General features: G+C 42.2%; 1 protein-coding gene across 1 annotated transcript in view; it reads left to right on the top strand.

Annotated features, from left to right (window-relative positions):
* RNF217 (ring finger protein 217) overlaps positions 1–20832 on the top strand; it is a 266249-nt gene extending 245417 nt beyond the window's left edge. The window contains exons 5-6 of the mRNA XM_033937183.1: positions 9614–9685; positions 18699–20832. Of these exons, the coding sequence (XP_033793074.1) occupies positions 9614–9685; positions 18699–18772 (146 nt within the window). The 3' untranslated portion in view covers positions 18773–20832. The remainder of the gene's footprint in view (positions 1–9613; positions 9686–18698) is intronic.
* Positions 20833–21064: the final 232 nt, after the last annotated feature.

The raw sequence follows: 21064 nt of genomic DNA, 5'->3' as shown, positions 1-21064 counted from the left end.
CGTTACAGATTTACCACCTCTGTTTTCAGAAAACATACAGATGCGGAACAATTACTTACATTATACGAGCTTTCATAACAGGAAACTAAAATGCAGTTTTACTTATAGCCAATTTATTAACCAAGAGTCTGTCGATGTTAAGAGTGTCTGTATTAAGGATACAACCGCCCATAAAAGCATTATTCTATGGCGTGATTGGTCCTTGAAAACTAACGGCAAGTAATTTTAGTTTTATTTTTTATGCATTAGTTATCCTAACTTGAGCAACAAACCAATCAAGGCTTTGTTACCATTTGGAGCTTCTTATCTGTGCGAACTTTGATTTTCAGCTCTGACAGAAAGTAAATTGAAAAAAAAAAGAGAATGACTGCAGATGGTTTTATGATGAAATGCGTGTTTGCTTGTCGAGTATCGAGCCGTGTTTTGAGTTAATTTGCACTCAAAAACAAGCACATCCATAGCATTGATTAGCAATTGTATTCTATCTACTTTGGTTTCACCGTTGTTACAATTACCCATTGCATTGCTTAAAGAACTTTAAATAAATAACTCCCAAATTTAATTTTTTGTTGGTTTTGCAATTTTATAATTTCAGTTATAATGTGCTGCGGAAAACATTTGCTCCATTTAGGGCTCCTTTTACTAAGCTGCGATAGCGGTTTTAGCGCGTGCAGAATTGCCATGTATGCTAGATGCTAACGCCAGCATTGAGCTGGCGTTAGTTCTAGCCGTGTAGTGCGGGTTTAGCGTGCGCTAAAAACGCTATCGCAGCTTAGTAAAAGGAGCCCTTAGTGTGCCGGAGCTAAAAAAAAGTTTGAGACACTCTGACCTAAAGTCTCTTGAATCTTTTATTCAAACCAGTTCCACACACTGAGAAAACTTCTTAAATCTGTTTTCCTGATAATAATAATAATAATTTATTTTTATATATAAATATCATTTACTTAAGCTCCACAAAAAAAACCATCAGGAGACTCAAAATGATCCAGAACACTGCTGTCCGCCTCATATTCGGCCTGAAAAAATGGGAACACATCACCCCTTTCTACCACAAACTCCATTGGCTGCCATTAGAATCCAGAGTCCTATTCAAATTCGCCTGCTTCTGCTATAAAACAGTATTTGGTTTATCCCCAAGCTACATCATCCCTCACTTCGCCCTAAATCACAGCATCAAGGACTCCCGCAGAATCCAACTATTCGCCTACCCCTCCCTTAAACTCTGCCACTCTAAAAGATTCCTCGACAAAACCCTCGCCTTCCAAGCCACTAAGCTAAACCCATGGTTATCCCAAATGGCCCTCAAGGCCCCCAACTACCTCGGCTTTAGAAAACTACTCAAAACCCGCCTCTTCCAAGACCAGGATCCCAACGCCCCTTCTATCTAACACCCACTCTCCCCTCTACATCCTTCCCTCACCCCCCCCCCCCTGGCAACTTTGATCAATTTGTTATTGAACCGCTCATAACCCCGCTCAACTGCTGTAAACCACTTGTAACCTTGTTTAATTGATGTGAACCGCCTAGAACTCTTCCGGGTATGGCGGGATACAAAAATAAAGTTATTATTATTATATACTGCCATACCTGGAAGTTCTAGGGGGTTTACAACAATAAAACACAGTACATACAATGCAATATAAACAATACAAATGCATACATTGGATAAAAATCGTCTGAGGTTCTACATAATAAAATGTTACTATATTGGGAAGTACAAACAATTAAAAAAAATAAAAGATGGATTAGAAAACATTAGGATCCTAGCCTGTTAAATAGATAAGTTTTTATCTGTTTTCTAAAATCTAGATAGGAGGAAGCTTCTAAAACAATTTTTGCAAGCCATGTATTTATTTTGGCCGACTGAAAAGAAAAGGTTCTCTCAAGGAACCTTTTATAGTGACAGAGTTTTATTGAAGGATATGCAAACAGGTGCACTCTTCGGAAGCTCTTATTGGAGTGACTCAAGGTAAAATGAAGGGTTAGATAACCTGGAAGCATACCAAACACTGCTTTAAAGCAGATGCAGGAGAACTTAAATAATATTCTGGATTCAAATGGCAGCCAATGAAGCTTTTGATAGAAGGGGGAGATATGCTCCCATTTCTTTAGACCAAAAGTAAGGCGGACAGCCGTGTTCTGGAGGACTCTCAATTTATTGATAGTTTTCTTAAAAGCACCCAAATATATGATGTTACAGTAGTCTAAAATACTTAGAATAGAAGATTGAACTAACAGACGAAAAGAAGCTTCGTCAAAGTACTTCTTAATAGTACGAAACTTCCAGAGCACTGAGATACCTTTCTTAAATATTAAGTCGGAATGTTTTTCCAAAATAAGGTGTTTGTCCAAAGTTACTCTCAGTATTTTTAAGGACTGTTCGATATTATAATCCAATCCATTTACATATATCATTGAATCTTTAATTTTATCATTGGGAGTTATTAGAAAAAAAATTTTTTTTTCTGAATTTAGTTTCAATTTAAAGGTAGCCATCCATAGTTCGATCTGCTTTAAAGTAGTTGATAGTAAGTTTGTGAACTCAGATGATCTGCTCTCAGCTCTGAAAAAGCCTGAATATCCTCAGTATAACAGAGACCAGAGTCACTGTCCGCAAATAGGTGTTGAAATAATAGAGGGAGCAGCAGTGAACTCTGTGGCATCCCATACTCCAAGGTATAGAGGCAGAAAAAGTGGCGACCCAGTGAGCGTATCATAAATGAGCACACAGTGAAAGAATGGAACCAGTCTAATTTAACACATTTGAGACCATGAGATGATAATAAAATCCTGTGATGTCAAAGAGCTACTGAGAGTTCCAAAGGCACTAACAGTGAGTCATTACTCTTATTTAAGCACTATTAGTGTTATAACCTGGAATACTGGGTCCAACACTGGTCGCCGTACATGAAAAAGGACATAGTACTACTCGAAAGGGACCAGAGAAGAGCGACAAAAATGGTTAAGGGACAGGAGGAGTTGCCGTACAGTGAGAGATTCAAGAAACTGGGTCTCTTCTCCCTTGAAAAGAGGAGACTGAGAGGGGACATGATCGAAACATTCAAGATATTGAAGGGAATTGACTTAGTAGAGAAAGAGAGATTGTTCACCCTCTCCAAGGTGAAGAGAACGAGAGGGCACTCAGTAAAGTTAGAAGGGAAAAGATTCCGTACAAACGTAAGGAAGTTCTTCACCCAGAGAGTGGTAGAAATCTGGAACGCTCATCCAGAGGCTGTTATAGAGGAAAGCACCCTCCAAGGATTCAAGAAAGGGTTCGATAAGTTCCTGCTGAACCAGAACGTGCACAGGTAAGGCTATACTCAAATAGGGCATTGGTCTTTGACCTAAGGGCCGCAGCGTGAGCTGACTGCTGGGCACAATGGACCACTGGTCTAACCCAACAGCGGCAATTCTTATGTTCTTATACACACATGCCATCTAATCCAGAACCATATAATTTCCCAAATTTGTAGAGCATAGTGATGGATGACATCAAAATATGACAAACAACTGCTTATTTCTGCTTTTGTGGAGAAAATAGCTTTCCAAATAGAAGCATAGAGGCCAAGTTAAAAGGCCCTTTTACAAAGCTGCAGTAAGCCCTAACACATGCTTTACCGCAGCTTAACATAGCATACCATGAGGCATGCTGAGGTGTTCCTCAATAATTTTTGCTTGTGCACTAAAACATTTTTTCACAGAGGGGACACGTCATGCAAATTTGTTGGTGCTTCGGCATTGCCAAGCACTAAACGATTAGCACAGGTTTAGTACATGAGTCCCTTTTGCCTATGGGAAAATGAGTACATGAAAAGCGAAGAACAGCAGCAAAGGAGACTCTGGTGTTCAGTGCTTTTATTTCATAAGGTTACATGTCTAGTGGACAAATTTAATGTGGATAATTATTAATACAATTTATTTTATTTTATATCATGATTACCAACCCCTTTTTTCTTTTTTTTATTCTTTTTTTTCCTTTTTTCTTGTTTCTTTTTGCTTTCTTCTTACCCTTTTTCTCTTTTTTTTCCCCTTTTTTCTTCTTCTTTCTTCTCTTCCTTTTTTTGTTTTTTTTCTTGTTTCTTTTCCTTTTTGCTTTCTTCTTACCTTTTTTCTCTTTTTTTCCTCTTTTCTTCTTCTTTCTTTTCCTTCTTTCTTCTTGTTTCCTAATAGAAGCTATTATTCATGGTTTAGAATTTTGACTTAGAAGGATAGCGTAGATATCATCATTTCAGATCCAGGTACGCTCTTGGTTTTATAAATCAATCAGCTTTATAATAGCGTAGGAAGGCGTAGGAAGCCATGGGACCAGACAATCTACACCCCAGGGTGCTCAGAGAGCTGTGTGAAGTTCTAGCTGAACCACTATCCGTGCTCTTCAATCTTTCCATGCGCACGGGAAGAGTACCCCTGGACTGGAAAACAGCTAACATAATTCCACTCCACAAAAAGGGCTGCAGAACAGAAACAGAAAATTACAGACCGGTGAGTCTCACATCCATAGTGTGCAAACTCATGGAAACACTGATCAAACAGAAACTCGACCAAATACTAGACGAAGAAAATCTACGTGATCCACACCAACACGGATTTACCAGGGGAAGGTCCTGCCAATCTAATCTGATTGACTTCTTTGACTGGGTGACTAGACATCTGGATGCCGGGGAGTCCCTGGACGTGATTTATTTGGACTTCAGCAAAGCTTTTGATAGCGTCCCACACCGCAGGCTGTTGAACAAACTAAAATCTATGGGTTTAGGGGATACACTCACTACATGGGTTAGGGATTGGCTAAGCGGTAGGCTTCAAAGGGTGATGGTAAACGGTACCCCCTCCAAAACGTCAGCAGTGACGAGTGGAGTACCACAGGGCTCCGTCTTAGGGCCGATTCTATTCAATTTATTCATAGGAGATATGACCCAAGGGCTTAGAGGAAAAGTATCACTGTTTGCCGACGACGCCAAACTATGCAACATAGTAGGTAAAAGCAGTGTGCCTGACATTATGACGCAGGACCTACGGCAGCTGGAACAGTGGTCGTCAACTTGGCAGCTAAGCTTCAATGCTAAAAAATGTAAAGTGATGCACCTAGGTAAAAAAAATCCACACAGAACTTACACACTAAATGGTGAAACCTTGTCCAGGACCACGGCAGAACGTGATTTAGGAGTGATCATTAGTGAGGATATGAAGGCTGCCAATCAGGTGGAGAAGGCTTCGTCCAAGGCAAGACAAATGATGGGCTGCATCCGTAGGGGTTTTGTCAGCAGAAAACCTGAAGTCATAATGCCGCTGTACAGATCCATGGTGAGACCTCATATGGAGTATTGTGTTCAATTCTGGAGACCGCACTACCGGAAAGATGTGTTGAGAATTGAGTCGGTTCAGCGAATGGCTACCAGGATGGTCTTGGGGCTCAGGGAACTCACTTACGAAGAAAGGTTAAAAAAACTACGGATGTACTCGCTGGAAGAACGAAGAGAGAGGGGAGACATGATTGAGACCTTTAAGTACATTACGGGATGTATAGAGGTCAAAGATGATATCTTCTGTCTTACAGGGCCCTCGGTTACAAGAGGGCACTCGCTGAAAGTCAGGGGAGGGAAATTTCATGGTGATACCAGGAAGTACTTCTTCACCGAAAGGGTAATTGATCATTGGAACGAGCTACATCAGCAGGTGATTGGGGCCAACAACGTGTCAGATTTTAAGAGAAAATGGGATATTCACGTGGGATCTCTAGGGGAATAAAAGTCAGGGAGTGGGTCATTGGTGTGGGCAGACTTGATGGGCTAAGGCCCTTTTCTGCCGTCAATTTCTATGTTTCTATATTGTGTATATATATATTTTTTTTGTTTTTGTGTTCATTTTTAATAATACATGTGTTTTTAGTAGTTAGATGTTTATGCATTTTTATTTTGGTGCATTTTCAAGGTTTCATCATTCATTGTCATTATGACTTGAAATGATGTTTTCACCTTTACTTTTGATGCATATATATGTATATGATTTTGTGTATTTATAATCATTTTGTGACTATTTTACAATGTATGCAAGACATAGAAATATATGATATGTTTGTCCAGTATTTAAAGTTTGCACCTTTTAATGTTTATACATTTTATTGTTTATATTTATTACATTCATTAATTATTTTTGATATGTATGTTTTTGATTGATCTAATTGTTTTATTTCCGTAAATATTTATTATTTTCTAATATAATTGTTTGTTTAGACTCCTGAGGCAGACCCTTTTGGCCCGAAACACGATCGTGTCGAGCCTTGAAATTCAATAAAAGGCATTAAACACCAGAGTCTCCTTCTCTGTTTGTTCTCCGCTTTCTAAGTTTTGAGGAAGTTGGAAATCTCACGCTTTCCTACAATTAGTACATGGCCATTAATGGAAAAAGCTGAACTCGGAATATTTTACCTCAGCAGAAAAAAATGGCTTTAGAGCATGCAGTACTGTGTCATGCTGTGGCCTTTGTAAAAGGGCTCTTCAATGTGCTCCATAATCTTTGATTAACTGATTCAGTGCCATGCAGAGGGCCTTAGAAATCTCAAAAATTAAGGCAAGCTTTTCTTTGGCACACATTCCTGAGTGTTTTGGGTTTTTCTGCTGATTTTTGAGTAAAGAAATTCAGGAAATCATCTGCAGTTAGACAGGCTATTCTTCTATCAAATATCACTTCTGCATGATTTGTTGAGGCAAAATATTTAAGTCAAAATAATTGCACTTAGGCTCTTTAAGGGCTCCTTTTACTAAGCCCTATTAGGGCATTAACACACAGAATAGCATGCTCTAAATTGCCGTTCTAGTTCTAGCTGCGTAGTGCGGGTTTAGCACGCGCTAAAAACGCTAATGCGGTTTAGTAAAAGGAGCCCTAAATCTACAATTGCAGATTTTCAGGTCTTCCTGCGATTTTCCTTGTTTTCTGCTGCAAGCAGAATAGTGCAAGAGCACCGTACCAGTTAAGAAAAAGAGCTAAATTGATTTTGTTGATTTCGCATGACCTGATTGCTCGCCACTAGCAACTGAACAAGATGAGATTCAATGATAATTCCCCAATGAAAAATGAGAAGGGAAAATTAATTCCAGGTATGGTAATTTGGCAAGACATGATTAGACATCTAACCTCCCTCAGGAAGCTGAGGTTGGTTTTTGTTTTCTTTCCTCATATAGCATGCTCGCTGATCTCCCAGGAATGTATTAACAGAAATGCAGTTGCGTAAGGTCTTCAACCTGTATCCTCATTTTTCTTGGATTCTTTTGGTAATTGTTTTTTGTTTCCTAATTGAGGTGATTCAATCTGCGTGTATATTTCACGTGTTATGCCTTTTTTTTGATGTAGCACTGGGGAAATATGAAGTTCACAAAGAACGAAATAGGGACTGAGCCAGGCCAATAAGTCGTTTTGCAGTTTAATGTAATGAAGCGTTCATATTATCTCTCTTCATTAGCTCATATTAATCCTGCCAATCCTGTTTTTCTTATTTCCTTTTGAAATAATAATAATAATTTCAGAAAAGAATTTCATCTCTGCCCCTTCCCCTATTTACTGTTTTAACGACAACAACAAAAAAAATTCTGACATCAGGGCTGTTCTGCTCTCCAGCAAGGTGACCAGATGGTGGCTTGTCCTAAGGGGAGACTGAGCCAGTGCATGTCTGGAGAGGTACTGCTGAGCGTAGGAAGATCACAGCCACATCTTCACATGTACAGTGAGATCAGGGCAATGTCACCTACTCCTCGGAGCTTTTAGTTAGCATTTTCAGTGACTGCTGAAAGCGCCTGCCCTGGCTCTACTGAAAATCCGTGAAGCTGCTTTTAGATGCCCAAAAAGAATTAGCTATTCTCAGCGACAGAGAACATGAAGTAATTCCACAGGCAATCTGTGGCACTGTGAGTACTGGATACAGTACAATCAAGTTTTAATCCTTAGAACAGGGCTGCCCAAGTCCGGTCCTCAAGATCTACTGGCAGGCCAGGTTTTCAGGATATCCACAATGAATATGCATGAGAGAGAGATTTGCATACCAAGAAGGCAGTGCAGACAAATCTCTCATGCATATCATTGTGGATATCCTGAAAACCTGGCCTGCCAGTAGATCTCGAGGACCGGACTTGGGCAGTCCTGCCTTAGAAAATAGGGAAAGAAAAATGTTTAACTTGTCCCCTAGAAATCACACCAGTACTGGATAGCATTAACATGACTATAGTACATTACAGTGTATAGTAGTAAAAAAGAAATAAAACAAAAATCAAAATAAATAAGTTGATACCTTTTTTTTATTGGACTAACTCAATGCATTTTATGATGAATTTTTGAAGGTAACCCTTTAACGTGGAAAAATGCAAGGTCATGCATATAGGGAAAAAGAACCCGTTGTTCAACTACAAATTGGGGGGGGGCATTGTTGGGAGACAGCAGACTTGAGAGAGACTTGGGTGTGCTGGTGGATGCATCACTGAAGCCATCTGCATAGTGCGCAGCAGCCTCGAAAAAAGCCAACAGGATGCTGGGCATCATAAAGAGGGGCATAACAACCAGGACGCGGGAAGTCATCATGCCATTGTATCGAGCGATGGTGCGTCCACATCTGGAATACTGCGTTCAGTATTGGTCGCCGCACCTCAAGAAGGACATGGTACAGTACTTGAGAGAGTCCAAAGGAGAGCAACGAAACTGGTAAGAGAGCTGGAACACTGCCCATACGCCGAGAGGTTGGATAGGCTGGGGCTCTTCTCTCTGGAAAAAAGGAGGCTCAGGGGAGATATGATAGAGACCTTCAAGATCATGAGGGGCATAGAGAGGGTGGATGGAGACAGATTCTTCAGACTGAAGGGGACAACAGGTACGAGGGGGCATTCGGAGAAACTGAAGGGAGATAGGTTCAAAACAAATGCAAGGAAGTCGACCCAAAGGGTCGTGGACACTTGGAATGCGTTACCGGAGGAAGTGATCAGGCAGAGTACGGTACAGGGATTCAAACAGGGATTGGACGGATTCCTGAGGGATAAAGGGATTGTGGGATACTGAGAGAGGTGCTGGGATGTAACACAAGTATAGAAAGCTAACCAGGTAATAAGTATAGAAACCCAACCAGGTCGTGCATGTGCAAGACCGGAGGGTTAGGACTTCGATGGGAAGATAGGACTTCAATGAGAAACCAAGGTGGCAAGGGGGCCCCTTCTGGTGATTCAGACAGGTCGTGACCTGTTTGGACCGCCGCGGGAGCGGACTGCTGGGCGGGATGGACCTATGGTCTGACCCGGTGGAGGCACTGCTTATGTTCTTATGTTCTTTAGGTCAGAAAAAAGCAAACGTTGACATATCAGTATATATAAGGAAAACATGAAATTATTTCCTTATATATACTGATATCTGTCAACATTTGCTTTTTTTCTGATCTGAAGAAGAAAGGCTACCTTCGAAAACTCATCATAAAATGCATTGAGTTAGTCCAATTTCCTTTGATTTTTTGTTTTATTTCTTTACATTACCTTAGAAAGTGGACTAACACGGCCACCACACCATTTCAGTGTATAGTAGGAATGCATGAAACTCATTGCGAGTTAATTTAACATTTTTGGTGGCTTTTTTGTTTCTTTAGCTGGAAAATTACTCATTGCACCTCTAGCCTTGGTCCTGGGTCTGGCACTGGGAGCCATAACAGTTTTAATAGGTAAGCATAAGAAACCTTAATATCACTGTGTCACTTCTTTTAGAAGCTCTTTGACTAAGCTGCATTATCTAATGGAATGTATAGGCCTAACACAGAATGCACTAAAGCTCTTGTGTTGGTTTTGCCATCTGCAAGCGTGTTTACATTGGTTGTGAGTGGGCAAGGTAGAATGTCGGTGTGGAAGTAGTACACGGGGTCAAATTTTCCTCGTCCCTGCGGGATCTCTCTGTCCCCCATCCCCACAAGTTCTGTCCCTGCCTCATTCCTGCAAGCTCCTTTCTCATCCACACAAGCCTCGAACACTTTGAAATCATAAGCGTTCAAGGCTTGTGCAGTTAAGGCAGAACTTTCGGGAATGGGATAGGGACAGGGATACAGGCAGTCTCCGGGTTAAGAAGGAGTTAACGTTTTTAAAGCGATTCTTAAGTCAAATTTGTGTGAAACTCAGAACGGTGTAGATTTTAAGATTCTCACTGCTTACCTCTGCTCCCAGCTGACAAAAGGCCCAACTTGCCCCTAATAGTATTCCCACTAGGATACAGCATGCACAACCACACACTGTTCTTAATGTGGCCGTGCATCATTCCTGAACCTGCTTCAGGAGAAGTGTAGGAGTCTATGCCACTGGAAATGCTGCTCAGTGAAATCAAATGAAGCCGCGACTGCATTCTTAAGTACGAGTCGTACTTAAGTCGGGTGTCTGTAACTCGGGAACTGCCTGTATTGAGATCCTGTGGGGACGGGGACAAATTCGTCCCTGTGTCATTCTCTAGTAGTAACCAGTTAGTGTGCACATGTTAGCACAAACTAACTTGCTACCACAGAGTTACCAAAAGAGCCCTTACCGCCTCCAAGATAGGAGGTAACAAGTGCACCTGCAATAATTGTGTTGAATGACAATGCCACAAATTGTGCTCACACAAATAAAACCAATGTATTCTGCAAAGACTTCGGATGTCCCAGGCAAAAACATCTCAACATCCAGACTTTGAACAAGGACTCGCAGGTTACTGTCCTCAGAGACCACTTTTTTTTTTTTTTTTTTTAAATCTTTAATCATTTTTAAATCTTTCAATAAGTGCAATATAAAATACAATCACTTGACATTTAAACATCACTTAATATTCCATCAAAAATTAATACAAATAAAATATCCCTTCCCCATATACCCTCAGTAGTATTTTAAACCTAAGAAAACATAACTTAACATATCCCATCCCCCTCCCCACCATGGACGTGTATTAATAAAGGGAAAAAACAATATTCATTCTATACAGTAATTTGTTAATGGCCCCCAAACATCCTCAAATTTCCTAAAATGCCCCTGCTGTATAGCAATTACTCGTTCCATTTTTAAAATGTAGCACAACGAACACCACCAAAAACTATAACTGTCCCCCAGTTCTTCCAGTTTTACGTAATTTGTTGTATGGCAACCCCTGTCATAAGTAAAAGTTTATTATTAGAAGAAGAGATTTGACTTCTAGCTCTCATTGATGTCCCAAATAATATAGTATCATATGATAGTGCTACCGGATTTTCTAATAAATTATTTACTTGACCCCAAATAGATTTCCAAAAACTAAGTATCATTGGACCTCAGAGACCACTTTCAATCACTGGCCAAAAACCTCTACTCCTTAACATTTTCTCTGACCTATGCATAATAACATATCAAAAATCCTTGTGCTAAAAGAAAGGTCTACAGTTGAAATAATTTAATTTAATTGATTGATTTATATACCACCTATCCCTGTACTAGACCAACCAAAGTGGTATACAAGAAGATAAAGTACAATTCTATGATTTGACAGTCAGTTTGTACAGCCAACCATAACAAAGATGTCTGTACATGAGGTAGATTGTGAGCCCGCCGGGACAGACAGGGAAAAATGCTTGAGTACCTGAATAAATTAATGTAAACCGTTCTGAGCTCCCTTGGGAGAACGATATAGAAAATTGAATAAATAAATAAATAAAAACAGCACTTATCTTTTTTATCACACGGTCAATAGCGAAATAGAAGATGGGCCATTTTATAGTCACCGTAAAAAATGGCTTTCCTGCACAAGAAAGTCCTGTTTAAGGGCACGCGAAGGCCGTTTTGTCAATGAGCATGATGAGTAGAAGCAGGACATTTGCAGGACGGGTCTTTTCCCTCTGTTGTCCTGTCTGCTGGGCTTCAGCCGCCTCTTCTGTCCCCGCCTCATGTTCTGTAATATCCTATAGCGTGGGTAGGAGGCGCCTGGATCAGTGGTGTACTGCCTCCCCCCCCCCCCCGGCCTCCTGCTCCTTCTGCACCCCCTCCCCCGCCACACTTGTGCCCTCCCCCTTCCCCCACGTACCTCTTTAAGTCTTCAACAGCGCCAACATTGGCTTTTCCAATTTCAGAGGGAAGCCAGGCCTGACAAGCTGCTTGTGCTGACAAAGATTTAAAGGGGGGGAGGGTACCCCCCCACCCACCACCACCACATTTCTATGCCATTACTCATTGTTTATATCTTTTCTGTGGCTGTGAAGGCTCCAGGGGCAGGGATTCTGGTTTCGTTTCTTGTCTCCTTCATCAAGCTCCATCTGTCTTCTACCTCCATGTTGTCTGCTTTAATAGTTAACCCGTCAGTTGCCAGTGTTCTGGGGAGTTTTATATTGCACATTTGATTCCCCTCCCCCCTTGCACAGTAATTGGCTTTTAATGAGATTTAAGCAGAGTTCATTCTTGCTGGTCTAGACTCCCCTCCCTCATCTTGGGGATCATTGATTGATTAGAGGCGACCAACTTGTTGTGCCAAACTCATATCTTCTTAAAAGTGCCCCCTTTCCTATGTTCACGAAGTTCGTAGAATGAAGGGTTAACAAAAGGTTGTAATTTTACTGTGTTGTTTTGTTCTCCTAATGGGAAGAAGCAGAAAGTTTATGCACAACAAGACAGGACTAACCTGTTCAGTACAAGAAGATGGATCGGGCTGGAGAAAGGTGACCCAGCAGGGGTAAAGGAAGCCAACTAGTATTTACAAAATAAGGGTCAACAAACAAGTTCTAGGTGATAAACGTTTTACTGGACTGACTTTATTGGACCATCAGGCCCTCTATAAAGGGATCACCTACGTGTTGATCCTTATTTTCTACATACTAGCTGACACCTGTTGAAATTTGCCTGAGAAGCCTGTTTGTGCTTTTTTTTTATTCCTGCTGAGTCACCTCTCTCCTGCCTGAGATTGTCAACTGGTACTAAACATTTGCCTCCCCTGCCCCAAGGCAAACATGAACCCAGAACAACCTGTCAGCCTCCCTTCCCATGCTCTATTATCTCTCTTGTTTTCCTTTTCCCTACCTTCTAGCTTCTAGACCTGACTTTACTAGCCTTTAATATTTTCACTTGCTGAATCCTGACTGCCGCCTCTATTTTCTGTCTCACAAGGTCCAATGCAATGCTGCTTTCTTCTTTGGGTCTGCATGGCTCCTTGAAGTTTCAATGATGTTATTTCTTCAGAGCCTGCAAAGCCAATTCACCACCAACACTGCGACCATTTGCACAAACCCCTCCCTCTTTACTTTTTACCTTTATCAGGGAGAGAATGATGTGCTTGAATATAAACCAAGATTTTGGGGCCAAAAAAAGGGTCTTGGCTAATATTCAAATCATCACCCACTTGTTGCAGGCCTCCGCCAGGCCTGCCATATGGCCTGGTAGGGTGGGCCGAGACAGGAAAGATCCCTCCCATCTCCTGTCCTGGCTGACTCTGCCTTTTTTTTTTTTTTACCTCCCTCCGCGTACCTTTTTGAATTCCTGGTGGTCCAGCGGTGTACCGAGCAGGAGCGAGCTTTCTGTACTCCTGGCCCGCGCTGAGCCCCTCCCTGAATAGCAACCTCGAGTTCTCGCAGCCCGGCGGTGTACCGGGCATGAGCGAGCTATCCTCACTCCTGCCCGGCGCTGAGCCACTCGCTGAATGGCTGCCCCAAGTTCTTGTGGGACATGTGAGAACACATAGCAGTCATTCAGCGAGTGACTCAGCATCAGGCAGGAGTGAGGATAGCTCGCTCATGCCCGGTAAACCACTGGGTCGCGAGAACTTGAGGTGGCTATTCGGGAGGGGCTCAGCATGGGGCAGGAGCGCGGAAAGCTCGCTCCTGCCCAGTACACTGCTGGACCACTAGGGATTCAAAAAGGTACATGAGGGAGGTAAAAAAAATTGACAGTTGGGACAGGAGACGGGAGGGATCCTTCCTGTTCTGGCCTACCAGGTCATACGGTATGCCCAGTGGAGGCCTGCAGGACATTGGCAGAGAGGGGGAACAGGGCAGGGAGGGGGACAGGGTGGAGATCCTGGCAGGGCACATGAATATTAACCCCCCCCCATCTTATATTTGAGTCAACCTTTTTTCCTCCTCTTTGGGGGGACAAAAGGGTACCTCATCTTATACTCAGATCAATTTATATTCGAGTGTATACGGTACCTGACTTTCTATCAACATTGAGATCAAAGTTCCTACTTATGTTTAGATCTTTGGGTGACTAACATGACATCACTAATACTTTGCTTTACCCAAAAAGATTTTCTTTTTTTTTTTTTTTTATAAACAAAATGCTATGCTCCTCTTGACCCACACCCACCATTAGGCAACCTACATTGAATCCGGGATAAATGTTTTAAGAAATATTAACAAATCAAGTGTTCATCTCTAGGGATCATCATTTGTTGGTTAAAAAACATAACTGTTAAATAATTTGGTTTAAAAATAATGAAATTTCTCCCATTGTAGTTTCTCAGATCTCATGGAGAAAAAACAATTTTTGGAGAAGAACTGAGAATTATGCCCTTCAAACTATGGCTTTTCTTAATGGGTCAGGGTGATGTCCCATAGAAATGCAAAAAAATGATGGCAGCTTCCCTCAGGATCCCAATTCATGCATCTACCATAAATAAATATTTTCTAATGTTGCTCCTGAAAATTTCAATAATTAGAAAAAAAATACACAACAGTAAAATTAAATTTTCTTGTGCAGCGCTCATGTACTTCTCTTGGGGTCTTTGAAATCCTGTGCATTGAATGGTGACTAGAACTCTTAACATAAGAACATAAGAACATAAGCAGTGCCTCCGCTGGGTCAGACCACAGGTCCATCTTGCCCAGCAGTCCGCTCCCGCGGCGGCCCGAACAGGTCACGGCCTGTCTAAGTCACCAGAAGGGGCCCCCTTGCCACCTTGGTTTCCCATTGAGTCTTATCTTCCCATCGAAGTCCTAACCCTCTGGTCTTGCACATGCACGACCTGGTTGGATTTCTATACTTATTACTTGGTTTGCTTTCTATACCTGTGTTACATCCCAGCACCTCTCTCAGTATCCCACGATCCCCCTATCCCTCAGGAATCCGTCCAATCCCTGTTTGAATCCCTGTACCGTACTCTTCCTTGAAAGCTGCTGCCAGAGATAAATACCTGACTACAGTGCTCTCTTACAAAGATTACTTATTTATCTGCCCTTATATGTCTCTGGTATCTGTGGAGAGTAATTGTGGAGAGTATACATTTTTCATGTATATATGACAGCATGTGTGTGTAAAATGCCTCTTATAAATTACCCCATGCACAAAAATGTTTGTGTTGACTAGAACTTGTAGATGTGTTCTGGGAAGAGCACAGCACAATTGTACTCCTCCCAAAACTATGAACCATGAAATTTACATCTGTGGCTTCACTTTAGGTATAATTTCTGCAGGATTTGTTTTGGTACCTTACAAAATGCAGAGGCTACAAATAGACTCAATCTTGCCCTCTCAATCTAGGTAACTTGTTATAAAATTAACCTCTAAGTGTTGATGGTTCTTAGGCAACCTTAAAGTATAATGCGAACCTTCAGTATGAGAAAAGTTATTTTCTTTAAGATCATTGCCTAGGATCCAGGTAGAGAGGAAGGAAAGGTGGTAGAAATACTGTGATTCTCCTAGGACAAGCAGGATGAGTCAGCCACATATGGGATGTTGTCCAACAGCTCCGAATTTGTGGATAAGCTTGCCAATTAGGGGAAGCAGGGGGAAATGGGTAGTGCTCGGGCATGCCCAGTGGGGCCCGGGCACTGCAAGTGCTCAGAGAGAGAAAAAAAAATCTCTCAGAGCTATTGGAGAGCTTATCCGCAAATTGGGAGCTGTTGGGACAACACTCCATATGTGGCTGACTATCCTGCTGTCCATGGAGAACCTACGTTACAGGTAAGTAACTACACTATATGAGCTCCCTGTACACTAGTGCTGCCCAATTCGCCGATTCAAATCAATTCACCAATTCACTTTGGTGAATCGATTCGTTGTACGAGAACATCAGACTCCCGATTCAGCGACCCCCCCACCCCGGTAAGACCTGATATACCTCCGAGGCCTCCTAAAGCAGCAGCAGTGACAGCTGTCTGAACGGACTGCTTTGCGGCATTTCCCACCGGAGCCTTCCCTCTGCCGCATCACTAATGGTGTCATCAGTGATGCGGCAGAGGGAAGCCCTAGTGGAGAAAACCACGAAGCAGCCTGTTCAGAGCTCTGCCACTGCTTCTACTCTAGGAGACCTCAGAGGTATGTCAGGTCTCGTGGTGGGAGGGTCGGTGGGGTGCTGCTGAACAGGGGAATGGGAGGGAGGGATAGAAACTACTACACAGGGGGATGGGTTGGAGGAAATATGCTTCACACGGGGAGAGAAAGGAGAGAGGAAGAATTGGGATGGAGGAGATGAAGAGATAGCTGAAACAAAGAGATAGAAAGGGGTGAAATGGAGAAATCCTTCATATGGTGAAGGGGAGGGAGACATGCATGGAGAAGAGAGTGGGAGAAATGTTGGACAAAGGATGGAGGGCAGGGAGAGATAGTACATGGGGAGAGAAAGAAATGTTGCACATGATAATGGAGGGGAGGAAAGGAGAGATGCATGGAGGGGAACAGAGAGGTTTGACCCAGGGCACAAGGCAGGAAAAGAAAGAGAGAGAGAGATGGGAAATAGTGGGAAAGAAACAAATGTTGGATATGGCAGTGGAAGGTAGAAAAAATTAATTGTATTTTCTATATTGTGATTACAATATGTCAGCTTTGAAATATGTATCCTGCCAGAGCTGGTGTTAGACAGCGAGCCTGAGCTGGGACCTAACAGAGAGGAAAAGTATTTTTTGTTTATTTTGCTTATACCACTGCGCAGGCGTGGGGTTGGCGAGGGCAAAGTGGAGAGGGGGAGGGGGGTGGAAAGACTGTAAAATAAACCTGCCAGGACATTTGAAAAAGATGTCCAATTGGGTAGGAAAATCCAATTGAAAAGAAAAATCGATTCAATAGGCTGAATCGAATCATATCAAAAATATTTTCCCTGAATTGGGTAGCACTACTGTACACTCATGATGATTTCAACATGCAGCCAAGGAAGGAACAAAAATTCTCTTGATGTGTGCAAAGCTTAATGTTGTTGTAAGGGTGTCACCCTCTATTTCAATCATATAGTTAAGATGCTTCTTCAGTTGATAGTTTTTCCAGCATGCTGCATTGTCTCTAATATATTTGCTCATATGAATGCAGAATATGTGGAAGGGCGTTTTAAATATAAAGTCAATCCAATTTTGGATATTTTGGGGAAAACGTCCAAAAATCCATCAGAGAAAATGAAATGACCATTTTCAAACCAGAGAAAGTCTAATTATTTTTTTCGAAAAAGGTCATTCCCTAAATATACTTGTCCACAGTGCATCTTTCTTTTTGAACCATTTTTGGGGGAAAAAAACCCACACCAAATGTCCAAATGAAAAACGTACAAGAACCAACTATTGAGACGTAGGAGGGGACCAGCATTCTTAGCTGACTGGCCTCACAGACATCCCAGCAGAGCAGTGGGGCACCCTAGTGGCCACTACAGTGAACTTCACATAAAAGGTCCCAGGAACACTTGTCACCGTATCCCCCATATTTTATATGTGAACCTTCAAAAACTCACCCACAATCTACTGTACTCCACTGTTTACCTCCCCAGTAGCCCTTATGCCTGCAGGTGTCACTTAAATGTCAGTATAGAAGGATTTTGGTGGGCACATACTTTCCATCATAAATGTACTAGCTAGGGTAGGATTTGGGCCTGGGTCCCATTCTCTGGGATCCACTACACCAGGGGTCTCAAAGTCCCTCCTTGAGGGCCACAATCTAGTCGGGTTTTCAAGATTTCCCCAATGAATATGCATGAGATCTGTGTGCATGCACTGCTTTCAATGCATATTTATTGGGGAAATCCTGAAAACCCAACTGGATTGCAACCCTCGAGGAGGGACTTTGAGATCCCTGCATTACACCGACTACCAGGCTACTCCAGACACCTGTTTGCTCTCCACTAGGACTGGCCATAATATCTACGCCTGTCTTAGAGAAATGTATGTACTGTTTCATTCACATCTTTGAGGGGTGGGAAGGGATCAGTAACCACATGCCTCCATTGGTCAGTTTGGTCACCTGTTTGGCATTTATTTGTTATTGAAACAGGTCTAGCCTCAAACGTCCAAGTTTTTTCCTGGACATTTTCTGCAATATTCCATTATTGAAGAAAAAACATCTAAATCATAAGTCCCCCCCCCCCCTAATCCTCCCTAAAACATGTCCCCAACAAGCCCCCTTGAGATTTGCACTTCAGATAAACAGCATAGAAAGCTATCTAAAAAATGTGTTTTGAAAATGGCAATTTGAACGCTTTAGCAAATAAAATGTCCTAATGCCACTTTGCACTATATTTTGGACGTTTTTCTCTTTTGAAAGTGAGCCTTATATGAGCCCTTGGGCTCCTTTTACTAAGGTGCGTTAGCGGTTTTAGCGTACATTAAATTGCCCCACGTGCTAGACGCTAACGCCTCCATTGAGCTGGTGTTAGTTTTTGGCACTTAGCGTGGGGCAATGTAGCGCATGCTAAAAACGCTAGCACACCTTAGTAAAAGGAGTCCTCTTGTGTGCTTGCTCTTTCTCTCTTCTCAGTTTAATTTTGGTTTGGTTTTGTGTTTTTTTGAACAGGTTTATTTGTTTTTCCAATCTATTGCCTTTGTAAAAAACAGAGGAAAAGGACACGAACAGGTATGCCCTGGTGAGAAGAAGCGGATTTTATGTGCCTGGACTGAGCTAGTCCTGCAAGGGCTATACAAAATTGTGCAGCGGAGAGCAATACCGGTGATCAACCTTGAAACCAGAAAGCCCTGGAAGTACAGAAGAGAACAGCATAAAACCTTCAGTTCTCTGTTCCTTCGTTGCAATCCACTACTTCAGACCTTGTTCTGGTGTCCTCAGGGCAGCATAGGCCCATAAATGCTGCTTTTTTTTAAGTATGTGTGTTTATTTGTGTTTAAAGGGTCACCCTATAGATTAGGGCAAGAATTCCCTTCCTTAGACAATCCAAATCTGAATTCACATGCCTTTACATGGTAGTCTGGAGAGAGGATTTTTTTTCTCTCTGTTATTCTAATTTAATTATTTTTTTTATGGGGCAGGGAAAGGTTCTGGTGGTGGAGAGTTTTGGATTTAAACCATAATGGTCAGATACTGAACATCCAAATCATAGCTCTAGTGCTCCCCCCTCTGGAATATATCACTCACTCAACATGTACTGTACTTTAACCAAACTGCAAGTAAAAAGAGAGAGAGGAAAATACTATTTTGGATCGCCGTCATCTGTTAAACATACCTTTAAAAAGGGTAGGATTTAAATATAAAGCAAGTGCTGCAGAGGAATCTTGTTATCTAGTGTTATGTGATACACAGGACCCTGAACCAGAGCAACAGGAGAGGGAGATCAAAAATGAGGGGGAGGCGGCTATTCTGTTAACAGGCATCCTGCTTAATTTAATGTCAGGGCAGCCTGAATTGTAACTCCGAACAAGCCATTTTTCCAAATATTGCACAAGAGAAAAAAAAAAAAAAAAAGCTGCAATTTGCTTGAAGCTGATTTTAGCTTATTTTTTGCTTATCTGAATAGGGTGGGGGGGATGGAGAGTAAAATTGGCAGAGGATTTTAATGCATCTGGCTTTCAACGGTCAATTGGAGTGCCTCCGGGAGAGAGCAACATCAGTGTTGGATCCTCTCCTAGCTGATAAGCTTTCTAACTTTTAGCCTTCAGCAGAAACAATTTCTTTCTTTCTTTCTTTCTTTTTCTTTTGAGAAGCAGAAAATCTTAAGAACATAAGACTAGCTTTACTGGGTCAGACCAATGGTCCTTCTAGCCCAGTATCCCGTCTTCATGGTGGCCAATCCAGGTTGCAACAAGTACCTGGCAAAATCCCAAATAGTAGCAACGTTCCATGCTACCGAGCCAGGGCAAGCAGTGGTTTCATTAAGTTGTCATTTTTACCAGCACTTATCATTTGAACCCCTTCCAAAAAAAAAGAAAGGTAAGCAGGCTGAAATATGGCTGTTTTTACAAGACTGCCTTTTTGCCATCCTACTAGTCACCCAGTGAAGAGGATATCCCAGTGAAGAGGGATATCCCACAGATGAGACCTGGAGTCTCTGTTTATACTGGTCTCCATTTATAAGGATATTATGCTAGCCTTTCATTGCCAACCACTACTCTGCCTGCTACTCGTTTCCCTGTGGCTTCCAGAAGAAATTCAATATGTCTACTCTGTTCTGAAGGTCAGTGGATGGCTCTCGCCCATAACTTTATTCTTTATTGAGAGGTTCTGCTCATTGGTAAAACTGTCAGAATGTTCCATGAGGGAACCTGCATGCTGCTAAACTCTAGTTACAGGTGGAACCTCATGTATTATCATGTACCAGTGGCGTAGCGAGGAAGGTTGGTGCATGGGATGGCGGCATCCAGCATTGCTGCACCATGCGCCCCCCCTCTTCCATGCCACATCAGCACACACACCCCCCCCCCCTCAAGTAGCATCTTCCATCTGCTGCTCACACCAGTCTCTGCTCCCTTTCTGACGTCACGTCTTGGTCCCAAACCAGGAACTGATGTCAGAAGGGAGCCAAGGCTGCTGCGAGCAGCAAGTATAAGATGCGGCTCATGCCCGCGATCATTTAAAGAGGTGCATGGAGAGGAAGAGAGGCACTGGTTCTTCCTTCCCCTCCCCCCCCCCCCCCCCCCCGCAAAGAGGTTGCCTGGGGCGGTCCACCACCACCCTTACTATGCCACTGGATGTTCCAGAAATAGGGATCCTTTTTTAGCAATGCAATGTATAATATAAAGATAATGAAACTGAAAAAACCCGAAAAAGATGGGAGCTACAACAATCAAAGAACTAGAATACTCCCAAGCCCCGAGACGAAAAACTGTGATCAGGGGTAGAGACCGCCCACTAGAGGAAAGAAGGAACTAAAGTGTTCCGCTATAAATAACCTAAAAGAAAGTAACTTAGAATTGTGTAGAGAGCCCTCA

This window comes from Geotrypetes seraphini, chromosome 3 (genome assembly GCF_902459505.1).
Source record: "Geotrypetes seraphini chromosome 3, aGeoSer1.1, whole genome shotgun sequence".
NCBI classification, from domain to species: domain Eukaryota; kingdom Metazoa; phylum Chordata; class Amphibia; order Gymnophiona; family Dermophiidae; genus Geotrypetes; species Geotrypetes seraphini.
This window is presented reverse-complemented; position numbering and strand designations above follow the sequence as displayed.